Here is an 18,060-nt window from a genome sequence, read left to right as displayed (position 1 = left end):
TCACAGCGATAATATCAGCCTGAGGCTGTTCGGCATCATTATCCAATACAGCACCCATAGCGACAGCACAAGCAACTACCATTCCTCCCAACAACTCGGCATCATCAACCGCTGCCTTCAACGTTCTCAAAGAGTTAACCGAGAAGGGTGGTTGAGCTAATGTCTCAACTATGGTCCCAGACAGATCTGGAGCAGTTGAAAACGTCGACATCAACAACGGTTCATCCTAATTTTAAAACAAAAAAACAGGAACCTGAAGACAAAGGATAAACAGAATACGAGGGCAATTCAAGCATAACGCCACTCAGAGGCGGCTGGAACTCGAAATCGCCATGAAGATGAATCAAACAAAATAAACGAGCAAATGAACAAACAAAGTAAAGCGAAAGAATAACAACACTTATGATAAACATGTATGTGATTAAGAATCATCACGATTACTTAGTACGCGAAAAGATAGTAGTTTACACAAATCTAGCGTCGCACCACCCGAATCTACCGACTTGACAATGGTACCCTTTATCCACCACACAACACATTTACCCCTAATTAGGGATCGACCATCCAACCACACATGGATTCCGACAACTGTCGACCGCATACTCGTTCAACACCGAGCAAACTCCCCCAACACGGGGACACAACCATTAGTGCACCAAACAGGTGACTAACCGATCATTACCGCAACACAAGGCAACTTCAAATGAACAGTAAACAGAACATACATGTGCATAACTTACCATACATATGTATGTCGGACCAATACCATAATCGGACCCATTCAGTTGGACTGAAATAACAAGGATTTAGAGACGTGACAAAACGAGAAGCAAATCAACAAAGCAATAACAAATTGTATAAGGAAACAGAGAGGAAACAATCGAATGCTCAGATGTTCGCCTCAACAATAAAACATTATAGTTGAGTTTCCAGGAACACCACGAGGAGGTCTCTGAGCTCGTTCCCATACCGATAGTCTTGATGGAGACGAACGTAAATTGGTACCAACTTCATAGTCTTCAGTTGTATCGAATGAATCATCATGAGGGGGAGATAGAGCCACTCCGTCAATTGATGAGGAGGGACTTGATATGACCTGATTAGATGGATCTAGAAGGACATCCTCACAACCAGGCAAAATGGTAGAGTCTTCTTGTCGACGTTGATGGTTACTAGAAGACCGTTGTTCGACTCGTCTTAGAATAATCTTAGACTGATCCGAACCATCACCGCTAGCAGGGAAAGTATCGAAGTTACCTTCCGCGTCCTGATAAACTCTTAGGCCTTTTCATAGATTGGAGATTGTAGAGCACGTGCGGGTACCAGGTTCTTGACGGAGGCGTAGATGAGAGAAGAGACCCCAGGGCCACCTTCTAGAGTAGTTCCATCATCAGAAACCTTTAGATTACCGCCATAGTCAGATGGTAGTACAATACCGTCAAAGAGATGAACCATAGATGTACCGCATAGCTTAGCAACCGTTAGAGGCCCTCGCAATTTGAGGGATAGATGACCAGCAAGAGAATGATCGGCACACTCGCTGATATAGACAAGGTCATAGAGTGCCAGTTGATAATCTTGAGAAGTATCCTTGATAGAATTCTCGCGAAGAGCGGCTTGTTTTAGCTTCCAAGAATCGACGTACTCTTGAACTGTGACCTTGACCTTTTCTTGTTGACCTGATAGAACCGGCAACAAGGATCGAACATAGGGCAGATAGTCAACGTTCAGATATTTGACCTCGAGCGTGTCCCAATCGATAGCGGGGAAGTCAGACGGAGGGTCGCCGGGTGGACGTTGCCCATAACCATAATGTAGAGCGCATGGACTCAGCGTAGACCAGTGCCTAGGGGTGCTGTTATAGCATCGAACGGCTAGAAGGTAACTGAAGATGTAGTCTTCAGGAGTAGCACTTGACGCCAATATAGCTCTAGATGTTTGGACTAGATCTCGATGAGATCTTTCCCAGAAGGAGAGATGTTGACTGTAGCCGGGTAGAGTATACTGTCTAATACCGTGTTTGTTTGGAACAGAGCGTACCGACCTAGTCAAGATAGAAAAGATATCTCGATCACTAATAACTACAGATGGACTGCCGTGCTCACAGACGACTGAATGTAGAGTATTAGCAACAGTAGTAGATTTAGTGTTACGCATAGCTCTAGCGACAATAAAGTCACTAACAGCGTCTTGACACACTAATAGATAATAGTTCTTAGAGGGATCGAGCTTACCATCACCAATCGAACGATTAGAGGCTTGAGAAGAGGTAGAGTTTTGTCGTAGATATCGTTGTTGCGGTGGCTTACCATAAGAACCAACAATATCAACTCCCACCAACTGCCATAGTTGTGTTGTAACCATATCTTAAACATCAGAATTTAGATACTTGATAGACTTAGTAGATCTGGCGCGGAGACACAAACTACAACTAGATGTGGTCTTGCGGACAGCAACACATATATCTCTATCAGTAAACTTCCTCTGTAGAATAGATCGTAGACGACGCTTCCCTGGGTGGCCATAGGGATAATGGTAGATACCGCAAAGGATACATAGCACTTGGTATGCATAGCTAGAGTTATCAAGATAAATAATGCCACCGTCTTCAGGATCAGTATTATTATTTGAACTATACCAGCGCCGTTGACGAATGAGACCATCATTGTCTAGCGAACAGTGCTTAGACATACGTTGAAAGACCGTCTGTCGAAGACCAATAGATCCACGAGAAACCTTGCTTTCTAGATAGTCTCGGAACTTAGAAAGATCGGCATCATTAGATTGACACCGACGAACACAAACAGTTAGACGTTGCTTGAACTCAATATTATCCAAGGTGGACTCAAGAGCGTTAGACATACCTCTAGTAGTATCAACGAACTCGAGAAGGAGTCTTAGTTTTTCCTTCTCGACGTCAAATAGATCTAGACCAGATATGTTAGGTAGATCAAGGCAATCGCAGTTAACCAACATAACCTTAGCATGAACAGATGTAGATATATCAAGTGGTGAGACCGGAAGATCATCAATAGTGATAGACTCATGATAGCAGAAGTCGTCGTCTAGAGCAGAGGCCACCAAGGGGTACCCCGATGTATAGAGGTAGTAGAGGTTGCGCTAGGAGAAGCATGGGGGTACCCCGCGTCCTTAGTAGAGGTCGCGTGAGTCATAGAAGGATCATATATAACACATCGGTCTTCTAGAGATGATGATAATAAAGTAACATCAAACTTCTCAGGTAGAGTACACCTAGAAATAGAGTCGGAAGCATTACAATTAGACGGCACGTGTTTGACGCACGCTTGCAGATCAGAGCATAATTGACGAACAGCAGCCAAACGGCGTCGTTCCGGTGCCATCAACTTATCATCATTAGAAGGCTTTCTCAGCCGACAGACCGTTGCCTCGGAGTCAACAGCGACAGTTAGAGCATGATCTCGAGGTTAGGTGCATCAGTACTTAGAACTTCTAAGTTAGAAGCAGCGGTTGATCTAGATGTACATGACGAGTTAGAGCCTTAGATTCAGCCAGAGTTTTAGAGAGTGTTGCCCACTCGACGACAGCCTTAGTCAAAGATAGAGAAATAGTAGCTTCCCAATCCGTTGGAGTAGATTTATTAATATCTCTCCATATAGATCTCCCCTGCATGTCATGCTCGACGAGCAAACCAAGAGGATCATAGAAACTGGCGAGAATGCCACACGACTGTCGTTTGGTAATTGAGTCATTACCAGGAATAGAGCCGCTAAAGGAGCAATAGAAGACATCGTCCTTGGTGCAACAGTCATGACCCAGTAGATGTTGACGTTTCATTAGAGCTAGACCATCATTCGGAGTAGACCAATTGTCATAACTCTTTAGAACTTCCACCGGAAAATCGTGACCGTTGCACATATATGACACTAGATCATAGTTCCGACGAGCCTCAGTTTGGGTAGAACCACCAGCATAGATATCATCAACAAACTTGATAAGTATAACCTTCTTAGATATAGGAGGAGCTCTAAGTAAGTAGTCATACGCAGTGTCAGAAGGACGTAGAAGACAAGCTTCTACCTCTTCTCGACACAGGTCAGCGATAGTCACGATAGACGCCGGAAACTTCGCAGCAAGCTTCCACAAGGCATTAATCTCTAGAGTAATATCTTCCATAGACGCATCTAGTTGGCACAGAGCAGCACTAGAACCGAATGCAACTCTAGACCATGATACGACATATGACCCAATACAAGTGTAGCCAACATAAGGAACGTCATTAGAATTGCTCTGCATTCTACAGAATGCTTTAGAGAGGTCGCCCGCGACGAAATACCGATTAGAGCATATCGCCAATAGACTACCAACTAGGTGGTTTTGAGGATAACCACCACGTAGAGAGTGTCGATTTAGAGATCGGAAATCGAAAACTATACGACACGGCGTGCTCGGATGCGACGGTCTAAAGGCTAGATGTGAAGGCGTATAGTGCTCCGGTAAAAGAACATTACACCCTTCATAGATAGTACCACTAGTTAACTTGGACCATGCTTTAGAGCACATAGACTTGGTAGGCTTCTTGAATCAAGAATCTTGATACCCTGACGTACATCACAAACAATAGAGCTGAAACCCTTATCAATAAGTTGAGATAAAGCACCTTCAAACATAGAATGACGCTCCTTGTCGAGTTTAGCTATAGAAGCTAGACCACGTTTAGCAGCATAATAGAAATCATACTCGGGACGGGAATCATCCCTCCAGGGGACCTTAGTATGGTCTCTACCTAATGGAGCATTAGAGTCGTAGGCCCATGATCTAGATATAGCGTCCCAAGGAGGAAGTTGATCACGCCTTGTAGACTCTCTATCCGATTCATCAACGAGTAGAGTATCATCCATACCAATAGACGTATCATCAGTAGGATAAATCTTAGCATCGTGATAGAGATCTTGATAAAGACCAATCGGACCACTTAGAGAGTTGGCTCTAGCAAGGGACTCGATAGTTAAAGAAGACTTGACCGTTAGATCACGTAGACATGGCACAACCTTAGAGTAGTGACTGACCTGCATAACCATAACCTTCCTAGCCCAATCCATCTCCTTGACAGACAAGCAACCATCTAGAAGATCTAGATCGTTAACATTAGAAGAACCAGTAGAACCACCGATGATGTTTAGAAGTTTTAGAAGATCGTTAACATTCGAAGTTTAGCCATCGTAGATAAACCCATGATGACTGGAGTACTGAGTCCATTAGAGGCCAAAAGGAAGGAGTCCTTGACGAATGTAGAGCCGTATCCAACCTCTAGCTCGACGTTACCGAGAACTGACAAGGTAGAGCCATTGGCGACACTAATATGACCGAGAGCCGAAGGATCATCGAAGCGGAGCTCCTTATCAGTTAGATGACGCAGTGTAAAGACTGCAATTAGTTATACGTCTGCACCTGTATCATAGAGTACTGGCCGGATAGTACCACAGATAGACAGATCACCGACAACCATTGAGATTCTAGAGCTGGACGTACTAGATGTTGCCGTAGAGTCGGAAGACAATGAGTGGAGAGCATTATACTTAGAGCACTGTGAATCTGAACCTTCTAGAGTAGAGACTCTAAGGTAGAATTCAGCATCCTCACGTGAGACTAGATGGGCCCTGGTCTTAGGATTAGTAACCTTAGCACTAGGAGTCGGCGTAGAGGGCTCGTCCTTGACAGGCTTCTTTTTGCTCTCAACTAAAAGATGTCCTCTCTTACGACATCTCTGACAATAGAGACTCTTGTCAGAAACATTGCACTGATCGGTAACATAATTAGAGTTACCGCACTTGTGGCACCTTGAGCTTAAATTGCTCACCTTGCCTCGACAGAGTCTAGCAGGATGACCAACCCCGGTGCAGCGATAAAATTGTATAGACATAGAGTCGGCACCAACAGCATAGACGTGGGCATCGAAGCTAGAGTCATCGTCGACATCGCCGACGACGGTATTAACCTTCTGACGGCGGACTCTACCCAATCGAGGACGTTCATAGCCAGTCAGTAGACGCACAAACTTATCGAACGTAATAGTAGAATCACTTGACTCCTTGTCTACCTTATCGCGTAGATAATCAGCCTGTAGACCATCATATAGTCTTCTCTTCATATCATACTCGTAAGTCATAATACCCATTAGATGCAGCTCAGTAACAGTAGATTCTAGTCTCTTGACATAGTCAGATAGAGACTCAGAAGTCCCTTGCTCACACATGAAGAACGAAACCTTAGCCTTAGCAATACAATCTTCATCATCGTAGAGAGAACGGAGTTGACACTGTAGACGCTCAAGATGCTTCTCATAGTCTAGATAACACTTAGCAGGGGGTTGAGTACCCTTGATGAGCTTGCACCAAGTAGAGGGCTCAATATTATTATTAGCCCATGGATACCGAGTGACCGCATCATGGCCTTCTTAAACAAAGTCGATCTCTCTAACAATAGTAGAACCACTTCTCGAATCCCCTTCTCCCTTGAAGATAGGCTTTAAAGGCTTCTTCTCGGCGATGGACCTGGCGGTTTCGAATTCTTTAGTAGAAATCTTAGCTCGACAGGGTTGAGAACCGCAACCCGGACAGATAGCATCGTAAGAGGGAGGAGCACGATTAGGGGGTTGATAGAAGCGATTACCATAGAGACCACCTTGAGCGGAAGTTGGGACAAATCCATCAGCTAGACCGGTCTTGGGCACATTAGATGGAGATTGACGAGGAAGTTCGCCGTCGCCAGATAATGACGAAGATCTTCTCGAAGACGTAGAAGACTTAGAGCCTTGAGAATGCTTAGAATCTTCACGACGACGAGAGTAGCGTGAACCATTGAACCCTCACTCTTAGGAGTCTTCCAAGAAGGTCGCCTAGAATGGCGAGAACCAGAGGAACCCTTGTCCCTAGAGGACTCAGAAGCTCTAGAACAGCGGGAGCCATGTTGGCTAGATGCAACAGAGATGTGATCTTCCCTACTCCTAGATGACCCATGGCCGGAGTCCCTAGAGTGGCAAAAACGGAGACTCACGAACGGAGCGACTAGAACAGCGAGAAGCACGAGAAGCAACCTGACCGCTTTGATAGTGGTCCAGGGATAGAGGGCCTTGAGTAGATGGTTTTTGTAATCCGTGGCCAACGCCGGTAGTATTAGTACCAGTTACACCAATAGGCATAGAAGGCATCATAGATGGAGAACCAACAACCGAATAGGGGACTAGAGATAAGCCCCCATTAGGGCCAGGCATGTAGCCTCATTGGAAATTAGAGGCACCAACACTTGATTGCACATTAGATGGAAAAGGGTTAACAGGAATAGGGTAGAAACCATAGATCCATCGATAATAGGATTAGTGGGCTGGACCAATCCTTGATGCACAATAGGAGTAACCGGCATAGTAGTATTAACAGGGCCAGTAGAGTGCTGAGCAGTAGTGTTGAGATGTGGGCTGGAGATACCATTACCATTAAGAACATTAACAGCAGAAGGTACAGCAGTAGCAACGGTCTTCTTACTAGAATTAGCCAGATCATCATTACCCGATATATTAGAACTATCACCATTACCCTCGAGGGGTGTAGTAGAGTCAGCCTCAATAGTCTTAAACCCACTAGACGACGAAGCAGAAGGTTGAGGAACCGAATCATCACCAGAGTTATCATTCTTGGGAGTAGATACAGACTTACCATTAGTAGCATCAGATATATCACCAGACTAGAGGAATGACGAGTAGCGCTAATAGCACGCTTCTTAGTAGAGGCTTCAGGGGTCGGCGTTCTAGTGACACCAGTCATTTAGACAGTACCCAGATTAATAGGTGAACCACGTAGACCGCAACCATCGGAGATAGGAACAGCACTAGAAGAATCGTTGCCGAATGTCGGAGTGCAGTGCATCCGATCAGGGTAGCCGGAAGACGAGTCGTCCTTACCATTAAACAGAGCATTAGAGTTACCAGTTACGATAGAACCGATAGAATGCTTGTCGTTAACCTTGTCGTCCAGACAACCAGAGATACCATTACTCACAGGTAGAACTAGAACATCGTTGTGCTCAACGTAGATCTCAGGACCAGCCCCAACAGTAGAGTGTTGAGGTACCATATCATCATTGGAAGATGACGGTAGATTTCCTTGAGGATCGTCGTGGTCATAGACAGTAGAACGGGCTCGAACTTCTTGTGTTCTCGAGGGGAGAGAACGATGGCGGAGCATAGAAGACCTTCTTGAAGAAGATAAGCTTGCCGAGCTGGAGCTAGATCCAGCAGGTAGAAGCTGAGGCATAGATGACGACATAGCGAACGCAGAGGTTCGGTAGGAAATCCCGGTAGAATGTGCGGACAATGGGCGTGACCAGATACCAGAAATTTCAGAATTTCTGGAGGGTGGTTCGATGTGCGAAGTAGATTGCACAGATGTAAAGCGTTCACTAGAACTAAACCCAGAATCCGACGGCTGCATAACACAAACTGCGGCGACTCACTAATAGAATGCATAGATAATACAGATAAGATACAGTTCTATATGTAGACGAGATAGAGATCACAAATAGAGATCGATGATAGACTACCAGAGTAGACGAACGGGTAGGTCGTAAGGATCAGGCGGACGTAATCCAAACAGTCTCAAGTTTGATATACAATCCAATAAAGCCTTTGATTGAAACGGTTAGATTCTAGGCGAGCGACATAGAATCTTGCGCTGCCTGAGGGTCAGCACAAAATATGAGCACGCTCAAATGCGGGAACCCCGCATCTATGTCCAATTTGAGTCTGACCCCACCTCGCGCACGTCTCATGTAGCCTTCCTCGAGCAAGCCTAACACTCGAAAACTCCACAGCCAGAGAGGGAGTGTAACGTATTTTGACGTATTTACCAGAGTATTGAGATCGTGAAGCACGTAGCATCATTGGGCGTGCGCTTTTCCCTATATAGCGAATCGTATGGTTCTTAGAACCTACGTTTCTCGTTGTAAGTCTCTAGTATTGAGGTTCTGTAGCCATCTTGGCTCAAGATCTTAGTGTCGTGTTATTGGTCACCGCATGTCGGCGAGGAGTTCCTCAACACCGGCGGAGAGTTATGCGACAAATTGGTGGTCGATGCAGGGCCTACGGAACGTGCAAGCAGAGCAGCCCGATGATGAGCGAGTGTCCGAGAAAGTCTGCGACATAGTAGACCGACTCCTAGCTGTTGATGACAAGGTGAGAGCACGGGCTAAGATCGGGGTTTTGATACGTAAGGGGGCCGTTGCATTGAAAGAGTTTTCCGAGAGGTCGCGAGGGATGCGAATGTGACGAACTATAGTGATGTTTGGCGTTCGATATATGCGGCTCTATATTGGTGCACTTTGGATAGTGGCCTGACAGAGGGAGCTCAGGAGTTAGCGTACTGTTTGAGCTTGGGAGTGATGAGATCACTAGTGAAAATATCAGCTCTTGATGCGTGCTTCACGGAAAGAAATCCGGTGATGCTCGCACGATTGTTGGTGGTCTTGGGTATCGAGGGGAGTGATTCGAAGAATAAAATGACTCCTGCTCATTGGATCGAAAATAAGATAGAGTTAAATAGTCTCCCTCTGGTAGAAGCTGCTCCTTGGGACGTAGACGGGAAAAATGCTGATAATGTGTTTATGACGTACGATATATTTAAGAAGAGAGTTCGATCGGCTTGTAAGAGTTATCAGTTGAAGGGTCCGTTGGCGTGTTACTATTTGAGCAGAAATTTGGTCGGTAGAGCCAAAACATACTGCCAAGAGCAGTTGGGGAAGTTGACGGAATTGGAAGATAATGGTTTACAAGGGGATATTTCCGAAATGTTGTGGGAGCGATTAGATGAGAAATTTGCGAATTTATGGAGTGAAGGGCGAGCTGTGAGTAATTTCGGAAAAGTTTTCAAGAAGAGTGATGAAAGCGTCAATTCCTTCTGTGGTCGTGTACAGGAGCTCGGGGAGACTCTACCAAGTCTCAGTAGTAGTGATGTGCGAAATCAGATTTTGAGGGGTTTACCCGGTGGTCTGGTGGTGAAGTTGGAACAATATTTCGGTCCCAAGTTGTATAGCGAGCCTCTATCAGTGATAGCAGATGCAGCAGAGTTTTATGAGAAAGATTATAAAGATTCGAAGCCTTTAGTCACGGGGAAAGGTGCTGGCAAGGGGCAAGGGCCAGGATCGATCCGCCGTGAGGGTGATTCTAAACCACCCCAATTGAGAGCGAGTCAGGGCCTCAACGGTGCGAAAGGATCTTTGCAATGTTATCATTGTAGAGGATTTGGGCATGTAGCTCGTAATTGTCCAAGGAAAAATCCCAATCCACAAAATGAGAAGTCTAGCAGAGTCCAGGGTATGGGCGCTACGAGCGGTGATGCGAGACCGAACAACTCCACCAGTCGAGGAGCGATGGCAGTCGACATCGATCAGGGATTGATTGATATTGCATCTGTTGCCGAACAGGAGCCGAAGGAGTTGAAGTCTCTTACGTTAGCAACGGCATGTCCCCCTAGTACATGTAAAGTGACTCTGGCAGGAGAAGTCTTCGACGCGCTTGTGGATAGCGGATCGGCTCTGGCGTTGATCAATAGGGATCTCGCCAAGCGTTTGAAGTTGAGTAGAAAAAGTATTGCTCCTCTGCGAGCGGTGTTTGCCAATAATCAAACACAAATGATCACGGAAGAGACGATCGTTCTGTGTCGAGTAGGAGATAAAGAATTGATTCTCCCATTCTTGATAGCAAATGGGCTATCATACGACCTCATCTTAGGAAGTTCGGCGTTGCGCTTGTGCGGTGCGAAGCTCGTTTATAGATTTGATGATGAGACAGCCTTGGGAAAGATCCGATCGAAGTTATTGGAAGCATCCAGGGAGTCAGAGAGCTCGCGTAATAGGACGGTACCGTCTCTCAATGAAGAGGATGGGTCCTACGAGTTCTCGGAGATATCCTCAGTGGATATTATCAATCCAGAGAGGATTGATTGCAGTGGTGTGCATCTTAATGGTACGATAGCATGCTCAGTCTCAGGCGATGAGGTGGCGGTTACTCTGAAGCACCAGAGAGTGAAATTAAGGAGTACAGCTCGGCGGAGTCCGAGTTGGAATTTCCGAGTTTAATAGTTGGACACCGACAAGCATCCCTAATAGTAATAGTAAGTGCGAATGCGAGAATTGCGACTCGATCGAGCAGTGTCTTGAGAAGCTTTGTGATTCTGGATGGAGACCGATAAAGAATGCGGAAGCTTACAAGATGCGATTGGTTAAATTAGAAACCGATGATGTTCGCGATACGCCGTCGCAAGAGTATCGATTTCTAGTAGATTGGGAGGAAGTCGAGAGTGCGAATGAGCAACGGTCGTGGTCTCTGAATAGATTGTTGCAGAAGCTCAGTCCTGACCAGTATGAGCTCTGGCTAGATGAGCTAAAAATGTATGAAAATCGCCATTGGTGGGAGAGAGTATCTGACTAGGAAGTGCCGAGGGATAGGGCCAAGGCATTTCCAATAATATCGATGGCTAAATCTACGAGGATTAGGCCAGTTGTAGATGCCAGGATACTCAATTTACGAGCACCAGTCGCATCGAGCCGTAAGCACAGCATCGGTCGTATTACTCAGCAGTTACGTTCCATCATTACGCCGTCTGTGGAGATTCGCCAATACGATTTGGCGAAGGCCTTTTATAGGCTCGCCATTGTGAGGCCAGTCTATATCAATTATGGTCGTGGTATAGAAATGAGGAGCTCTCGCCTAACCTTCGGGCTGGCGATAGGCCCAGGGGCCTTAGAGCACTCATTGGACCTACTATGGAGTATACTCGACCGATTCCACACTTTGGTGCGTACTCTCAGAGTGATGGACGATATCGTTGTGGTGTCGTCAAAAGTACACTTGGATGAGTTCGAGGCTACACTCTATAAAGTGTTGGATTTGGCGGGGTTCGACATTCCGTATGAGAAGAAAGCTGTATGGAGAGATGAGTACTCCAAGTGGCTGGGTGCTTACTGGGCGTGGGACGGCTGTGTCTTACGCGTGAAGCCACCGGTGAATAATTTTACGGTTTCCACTACTAAACGTGAGGTCTTTCGTCAAGCAGGTCGCTTCCTAGATCTACGTCAATCGTTAGAAGAAGTACAGGCTCGAGCGCATTGTGATTGGGCCCGTCGAGTGAGTGGGTCCCAGAGTATAGCTTTCGATGATGTGTTGCCTCCTGACATCAAGAAGGAGGTGAATAAGCATTTAAATGCTGCTGTAGAATCATGAGCACGTATTCCTCTCGAGCTGCCCTTATTTTCCACTGTTAAGTCTCTCGTGATAGAGAATGATGCCTCGAACTGTGGGTTTGCATCTGTATGGTATTCTACCGTACTTTCTGACACCACAGAAGCTGCGATTCCGCATATGATAATCCTTTGTGCGCGTTCTCACCTGTTCGCTACCTGTGCTCGTTTCTGGCATGCAAATAGGAGGGAACTTTTCTGTCTGAGCAGCTCTCTGGGGCAGTTTTATTCTTCATTGCTCGATGGTTTCTTCCCACAGTTGGAGTCAGTCGTTCTCTCGAGTGATTCTACTACGGCGATCCGACGACTAGATGATCGCCCTCATAAGATGAAAGGAGTAGAGTGGTTATCCACCTCTCGATTACGTGAGTGCTGTCTTGATATGTTAAGACTTGTTCGTTCGTATAAGATCTTTGTTCGCTTCACTCATGTATCAGCTGATCGAAATGCTCAACCATATTTGCTCTCGAGGATAAATCAAGATATTCCTGCGAGAGACATTCGAGGACTTCCATCTGTCGTTGAGTCTCATCCAGAATGCTGTACAATCTCATTATCTACTATTGATAATCTGCCTACTTATAGATGCTTTATTCTGCTGAATGAGTGTTTCCAGGGATGGCGTCATAAACATATTAACAATTGTGATGACTATTTATTGAGGTTCATCCAATCTCAGCAGCAACGTGATGACATGGCTGCTGCTACTTTCCGTGTATTAAGTAGTAATGTATCTGTTCTTCACGATGAATCTATTCGTATCCAAAAGTATGCGCAGCATATGATGGTCGTGAATGGTCTACTTTGTAAGATTTTAACTAAGACTAGTACTAAGTACTATGATGATTCTCCTAAAATAGTTCTACCACGAAGTGCTTGTGCTCCGTTATTCATTAAAGAAATTATTCTCTATTTTCATATATTACATGGGTACATTGGTATCAATAATACTTATCGATTAATAATGTCGAATTTCTGGTGGCCCAAGGCTCGTTCTGATATTAAACGCATTGTTAAGTCTTGTGAGGCCTGCCGGTTTACCAGATTTCCTAGAGTCGATAAGTCGAGGGAAAGGATTGTGGAGGACTGGAGGAAGCTTTGGCAAGAGCGTACGCCGCAGCGGGCTAACGAACCGAACGAGTTCGATGTGGGAGATAAGGTTTTGGTATGGACGCAACCGAGCCACAGATTCGACCGTATATGGCAGGAAGGTGAGATTATACGCAGGGTCGGTTCCCGTTGTTATGAAGTCAAGTCTAATGGTAACCGTTCCCAGCTCTACAGTGCTGATCACCTGAACGCCTTTCTTCCTAATGGACTTTATAATGACGACGAAAACCCCAAGATCACTGACGATGAGCTTTCTGTAGAGCCTACTCTGTCTACACGTTCACTGAGGCACACTAAATTTATATTGTGGAAAGATCCACAAGATTCTAAGAGTCATTACGGTAAGATTGAGCGTTGGACAGGTAGCGGTCAGTATATGGTCCACGAGTATCGTCTACTGGATGAACGACTTCTACCACTATGGATTGGTCCCGATGGTAAGCTATCAACTATCGGTAATGTCGCAGCCTTTGTGAGATTGTCCCCGAGGGATGTCAAGAAGATCAAAGTGGATGAGGTCACAAACACCCTACTAGAAGAGAGCTTAGATGAGGTGGCTCCTTAAGATGTCGCCACCTGAGGGGATGAGATTGTGACGTATTTTGACGTATTTACTAGAGTATTGAGATCGTGAGGCACGTAGCATTATTGGGCGTGCGCTTTTCCTCATATAGCGAATCGTATGGTTCTTAGAACCTACGTTTCTCGTTGTAAGTGTCTAGTATTGAGGTTCTGTAGCCATCTTGGCTCAAGATCTTAGTGTCGTGTTATTGGTCACCGCATGTCGTCGAGGAGTTCCTCAACACCGGCGGAGAGTTATGCGACAGGGAGTAGTGATTTCAAGTTAGATAGTCCCAGGAGAGTGGTACAAAAACCAAAGATATTCACCACATGAAGGCGGGCGAGTTTGTCTTCACCGTTAATAGGCTTTCACCATTTTTAGTGGGTCAGATACTCACGAATTCGGACTCACTCGCACTTCACCATTTTCAGGATTCACTGTTATCAGTCGCATGGCAATCGAATGAGTCCCGCCTGAAAACAGTGAATCCTGAAAAGGGTGGAGGGCGAGTGAATCCGTTTTAGGGACTTTTTCTCCCACTAAAGCGGGTGAAAGTCTGACAATAGTGAACAACAAACTCGCCCGCACCGGTATACCAAATGTCAGTAATTTCTCTACCACTCCTCCCCGAACCGATTCAACTTTCAATGATCACTCTCCCTCCGGTAATGTGTAAGTAGTCAGCTTGCTCACAGCAGCCGCAGCTTAAGACTATTGCGGATCGGGTCGCATATTATTATTATTATTATTATTATTATTATTATTATTATTATTATTATTATTATTATTATTATTATTATTATTATTATTATTATTATTATTATTATTATTATTATTATTATTATTATTATTATTATTATTATTATTATTATTATTATTATTATTATTATTATTATTATTATTATTATTATTATTATTATTATTATTATTATTATTATTATTATTATTATTATTATTATTATTATTATTATTATTATTATTATTATTATTATTATTATTATTATTATTATTATTATTATTATTATTATTATTATTATTATTATTATTATTATTATTATTATTATTATTATTATTATTATTATTATTATTATTATTATTATTATTATTATTATTATGTCATCTTTTCCACGCCTAGTTTTTCGTTGCGCCTCTTGAAGCGACTCCTCGGAAGTAGGAGCAACACGAACGGTCTAGTAATAGCTTTTGAGTCACCCTATGCCATGGTTGTGGACAGGAAGTAGTACTTCGGGAAGTACTGAATGGTGCTCTTTCTTCGGGATTCGGGATTCGGAAATCCGTGTTGTCGCCAGTTTTGATCAAATATTTTGTCTGGATTGAGTTTTCAATCCGTTACCAACTAGCTGAAATACACGATTGCCATAAGCAAAGCGTTTGAGTCCATAGTAGTGACTATAGAAGAAGTATGGGAACCTTGTTGATGAACAATTCTGGCAGTACAACAAGGATAAACAGCAATGCATGAGGCAACAGGTCCTAATGCCTGTTCCTCTTGAACATGAAGAAATACAACTTCTATACTGAGCTCCTGGATAGCATTGTATTACAACTCGTGGACCCGGCGTAACCGCTAAGGAGGCGTGCGAGCTGAGTTAGGTAAGCTTACTGGCCCTAGCTGGTCAATACCTCAAGTTGAGGTCTGTTGCCATTTAGCCGAGATTCAACTAGCCATAGTCTGTAACTCTGACTTTAACCTTCACGTGGACAGCACGCAAGCACCAGCCTATTGTACTTGCGGGCTCTTCCTTTTCAATAATACGTCTTTATTTCGTCTTCTCCCCATGAGTCGTGTTACAGAGCAGTTGCGCAACGATAACCTCAATGCTGCGGCGTCCGCGGAGATGGGCGTCATTACTCGACCTTCTCAGAAGCCGGGAAAAGCCACAGGGCCTCGTTACCATCGCCGCCAGTAGGGTACGAGGCCCGTTCTACTTCCACTGGTCGTAATTCATTAAAGTCTGCAACTAACTGTACACTTCCAGATGATTGCTCCGGGAGCCCCAATCAATCGAATGAGTCCCGCCTGAAAACAGTGAATCCTGAAAAGGGTGGAGGGCGAGTGAATCCGTTTTAGCGACTTTTTCTCCCACTAAAGCGGGTGAAAGCCTGACAATAGTGAACAACAAACTCGCCCGCACCGGTATACCAAATGTCAGTAAATGATACCAAAAAATAAATAATACCAATGGTAATGATACCAATAACAAAAAGTAAATGATACCATTTTTGATACCAAATGTATAACAAGCTTCCTCTGCGAAGATCTGGAAGGTCATGGCAAGACTAGTCCGTCAATCGGGGAATCTTCATCCCCATGGATCTTGCCGAGTATCTCGAGCTCCAGGTTTCGGAGGAGACTTGAGCCCAGGTTACTCAGTACTGTCTTTCTTTGAGTGATCGTCAACCATTCCGTCAAGATCATCGTGGTTATTTCTCGGCGCTTGTGCCGTTTGTGGGCGATGATAAGAGCAGGCTTCCGAACTACCAATCTTATTTCTGGGAGATTTGCTGCCCTAAACCTAAGAATATTCGCAAGGGTCACCAATATGCCACTAAGGTCTACGCCAAGTTGAGTGCGAAACAGCGGCTGCTGTATCAGTCACTGGTCTCCACGTGTCTCCCGAGGTCACTGGCGGCGCATGTCCTCCAAACCTCCAGCTGCTGCTGCTGAGGTTTTCCTGACCGGCTCGAGTAAAAATGGTCGTCTTGTTTGTGATTATAGGCCCTTGAACCAGGCGTTACCGTCGAGTTCCACTCATACTATCTTCATCCCTGTGCTCATGTGCTGTCTGAGGCTCCTTCGGCCAGCGGTACTGATCTTTGCAGATTGTCATTCAGCATTCTATATGCTCCGACATATGTATAGCCAACATCTATATATCCCGCCGATTGTTCGGCTCGGTCTTGAACAAGGTATCATGGTTTCGCGAGCTCGGCCAAGATGATTTCTCGGCGGACCAATGGAGATGTTGGATGGAAATACGTTCACGTTGGATCGACTTTATCAAGAACTCGGTATCATCTCCTTGTGAACATCTGATGCGAGCGCCTCTGGGGCAGGAGTGTTTATAGGCTTACGTCAAGGTGATGGGTCTCTGTTGCCCCTAGTCCGAGACGCGTGTTCTTGGACGGCTCTTCAGCAGCGGTATCACTCAAATCGTAGGGAGATGATGGCCCTTCATCGTGGTGTCTGTTGGTTGTCCCGTATCTCGAGGCAACTGTTTTCAATGTCCTTCAGTACCTCGCGGGTCGCGTTAGATCCACCAATCATCCAGTCTGACAACCACAGTACAGTCCGTTGGTGTCTTTCGTCTTGCAGCACTTTGAAGTTCACAGCGGTGGAACGCCACGCTCCGCATCGTCTCGCTTCGGCTCTAGGGAATGAGTTGGGCGAGATACGGAAGGCCTGCGGATCGTATGAAATTATGCATCTTCCTGGGACCCAGAATATCGTGGCCGACGACCTCAGCCGAGTACTGAGCACTGGGGCAAGGGACAAGCATCTCTACCACTGTTCCAACTGCTCAAACGTGCCACTGTTTCTGTCGATTATCCGTTCGCCGACGATATCTTCGTCCTGGCCGAAATTCTGGGAGCAGTCCAAGTCCATGACCTGTGTTTTGATTACTGTGGCCCTGGCTATTCTAGGCCGCACGAAGAAGAGCACCCGATATCCTCCTTGTCAGAGGTTGACGAGGCTGCTCTTTATGTTATACAGCAAGTTTTTCCGGAAGCCAGCTTCGCTATGCAGGAGAAGATCTTCGTGGATCGGTGTTTCGCAGTCAGCGACCAGGGACGAAGCTCCCTACTAAGCACCGATTACTCCGATGACAGTGAACCTTTGTCGTTGAAGCTGCGACGTAGCTGTTGGAGTCTGAGCCTCGCATGCCGTCAGGTTGCGGTCGCCCGCTGGTGTCTACGAGTTTGGCGGGTCGTCATTCATGACAAGTTTCGTCGCGGTCCTCGCGCGAGGGATTTTGCGTCTTTCCCTCAGAGTTGGGATCGGGATGACCTACTTGTTCTTCTCCGTATCGACCAAGGGAGAAATCCGCCCGTGGCTACTGTCCGAGGCAAGGACCTAGCAGACCCATACTATGACATTG

At 45.3% G+C, this 18,060-nt stretch overlaps 4 protein-coding genes across 4 annotated transcripts; 2 read left to right on the top strand and 2 right to left on the bottom strand.

Annotated features, from left to right (window-relative positions):
- Positions 1–1,278: 1,278 nt before the first annotated feature.
- Positions 1,279–7,189, bottom strand: Pmar_PMAR011754 (hypothetical protein; the record flags this gene model as incomplete). The annotated part of the gene is made up of 8 exons (XM_002773846.1): positions 1,279–1,679; positions 2,865–2,979; positions 4,590–4,797; positions 4,843–5,113; positions 5,230–5,406; positions 5,623–5,746; positions 5,840–6,435; positions 7,081–7,189. 8 exons carry the CDS (start codon positions 7,187–7,189, stop codon positions 1,279–1,281), a joined length of 2,001 nt encoding a protein of 666 aa, XP_002773892.1.
- Positions 7,190–7,221: 32 nt separating this feature from the next.
- Positions 7,222–8,219, bottom strand: Pmar_PMAR011753 (hypothetical protein; the record flags this gene model as incomplete). Its single annotated transcript, XM_002773845.1, has 2 exons — positions 7,222–7,719; positions 7,806–8,219. The coding sequence occupies 2 exons, from the start codon at positions 8,217–8,219 to the stop codon at positions 7,222–7,224; spliced, it is 912 nt and encodes a 303-aa protein (XP_002773891.1).
- A 3,281-nt stretch (positions 8,220–11,500) lies between these two features.
- On the top strand, positions 11,501–12,250 carry Pmar_PMAR011752 (hypothetical protein; the record flags this gene model as incomplete). The annotated part of the gene is made up of 1 exon (XM_002773844.1): positions 11,501–12,250. The coding sequence occupies one exon, from the start codon at positions 11,501–11,503 to the stop codon at positions 12,248–12,250; it is 750 nt and encodes a 249-aa protein (XP_002773890.1).
- A 981-nt stretch (positions 12,251–13,231) lies between these two features.
- Pmar_PMAR011751 (hypothetical protein) lies at positions 13,232–13,942 on the top strand (the record flags this gene model as incomplete). Its single annotated transcript, XM_002773843.1, has 1 exon — positions 13,232–13,942. One exon carries the CDS (start codon positions 13,232–13,234, stop codon positions 13,940–13,942), a length of 711 nt encoding a protein of 236 aa, XP_002773889.1.
- Positions 13,943–18,060: the final 4,118 nt, after the last annotated feature.

Source organism: Perkinsus marinus (assembly GCF_000006405.1).
Source record: "Perkinsus marinus ATCC 50983 genomic scaffold scf_1104296958712, whole genome shotgun sequence".
NCBI lineage: Eukaryota > Perkinsozoa > Perkinsida > Perkinsidae > Perkinsus > Perkinsus marinus.
Note: the sequence above shows the minus strand (reverse complement) of the source record. Positions and strands in the feature narration are given on the sequence as shown.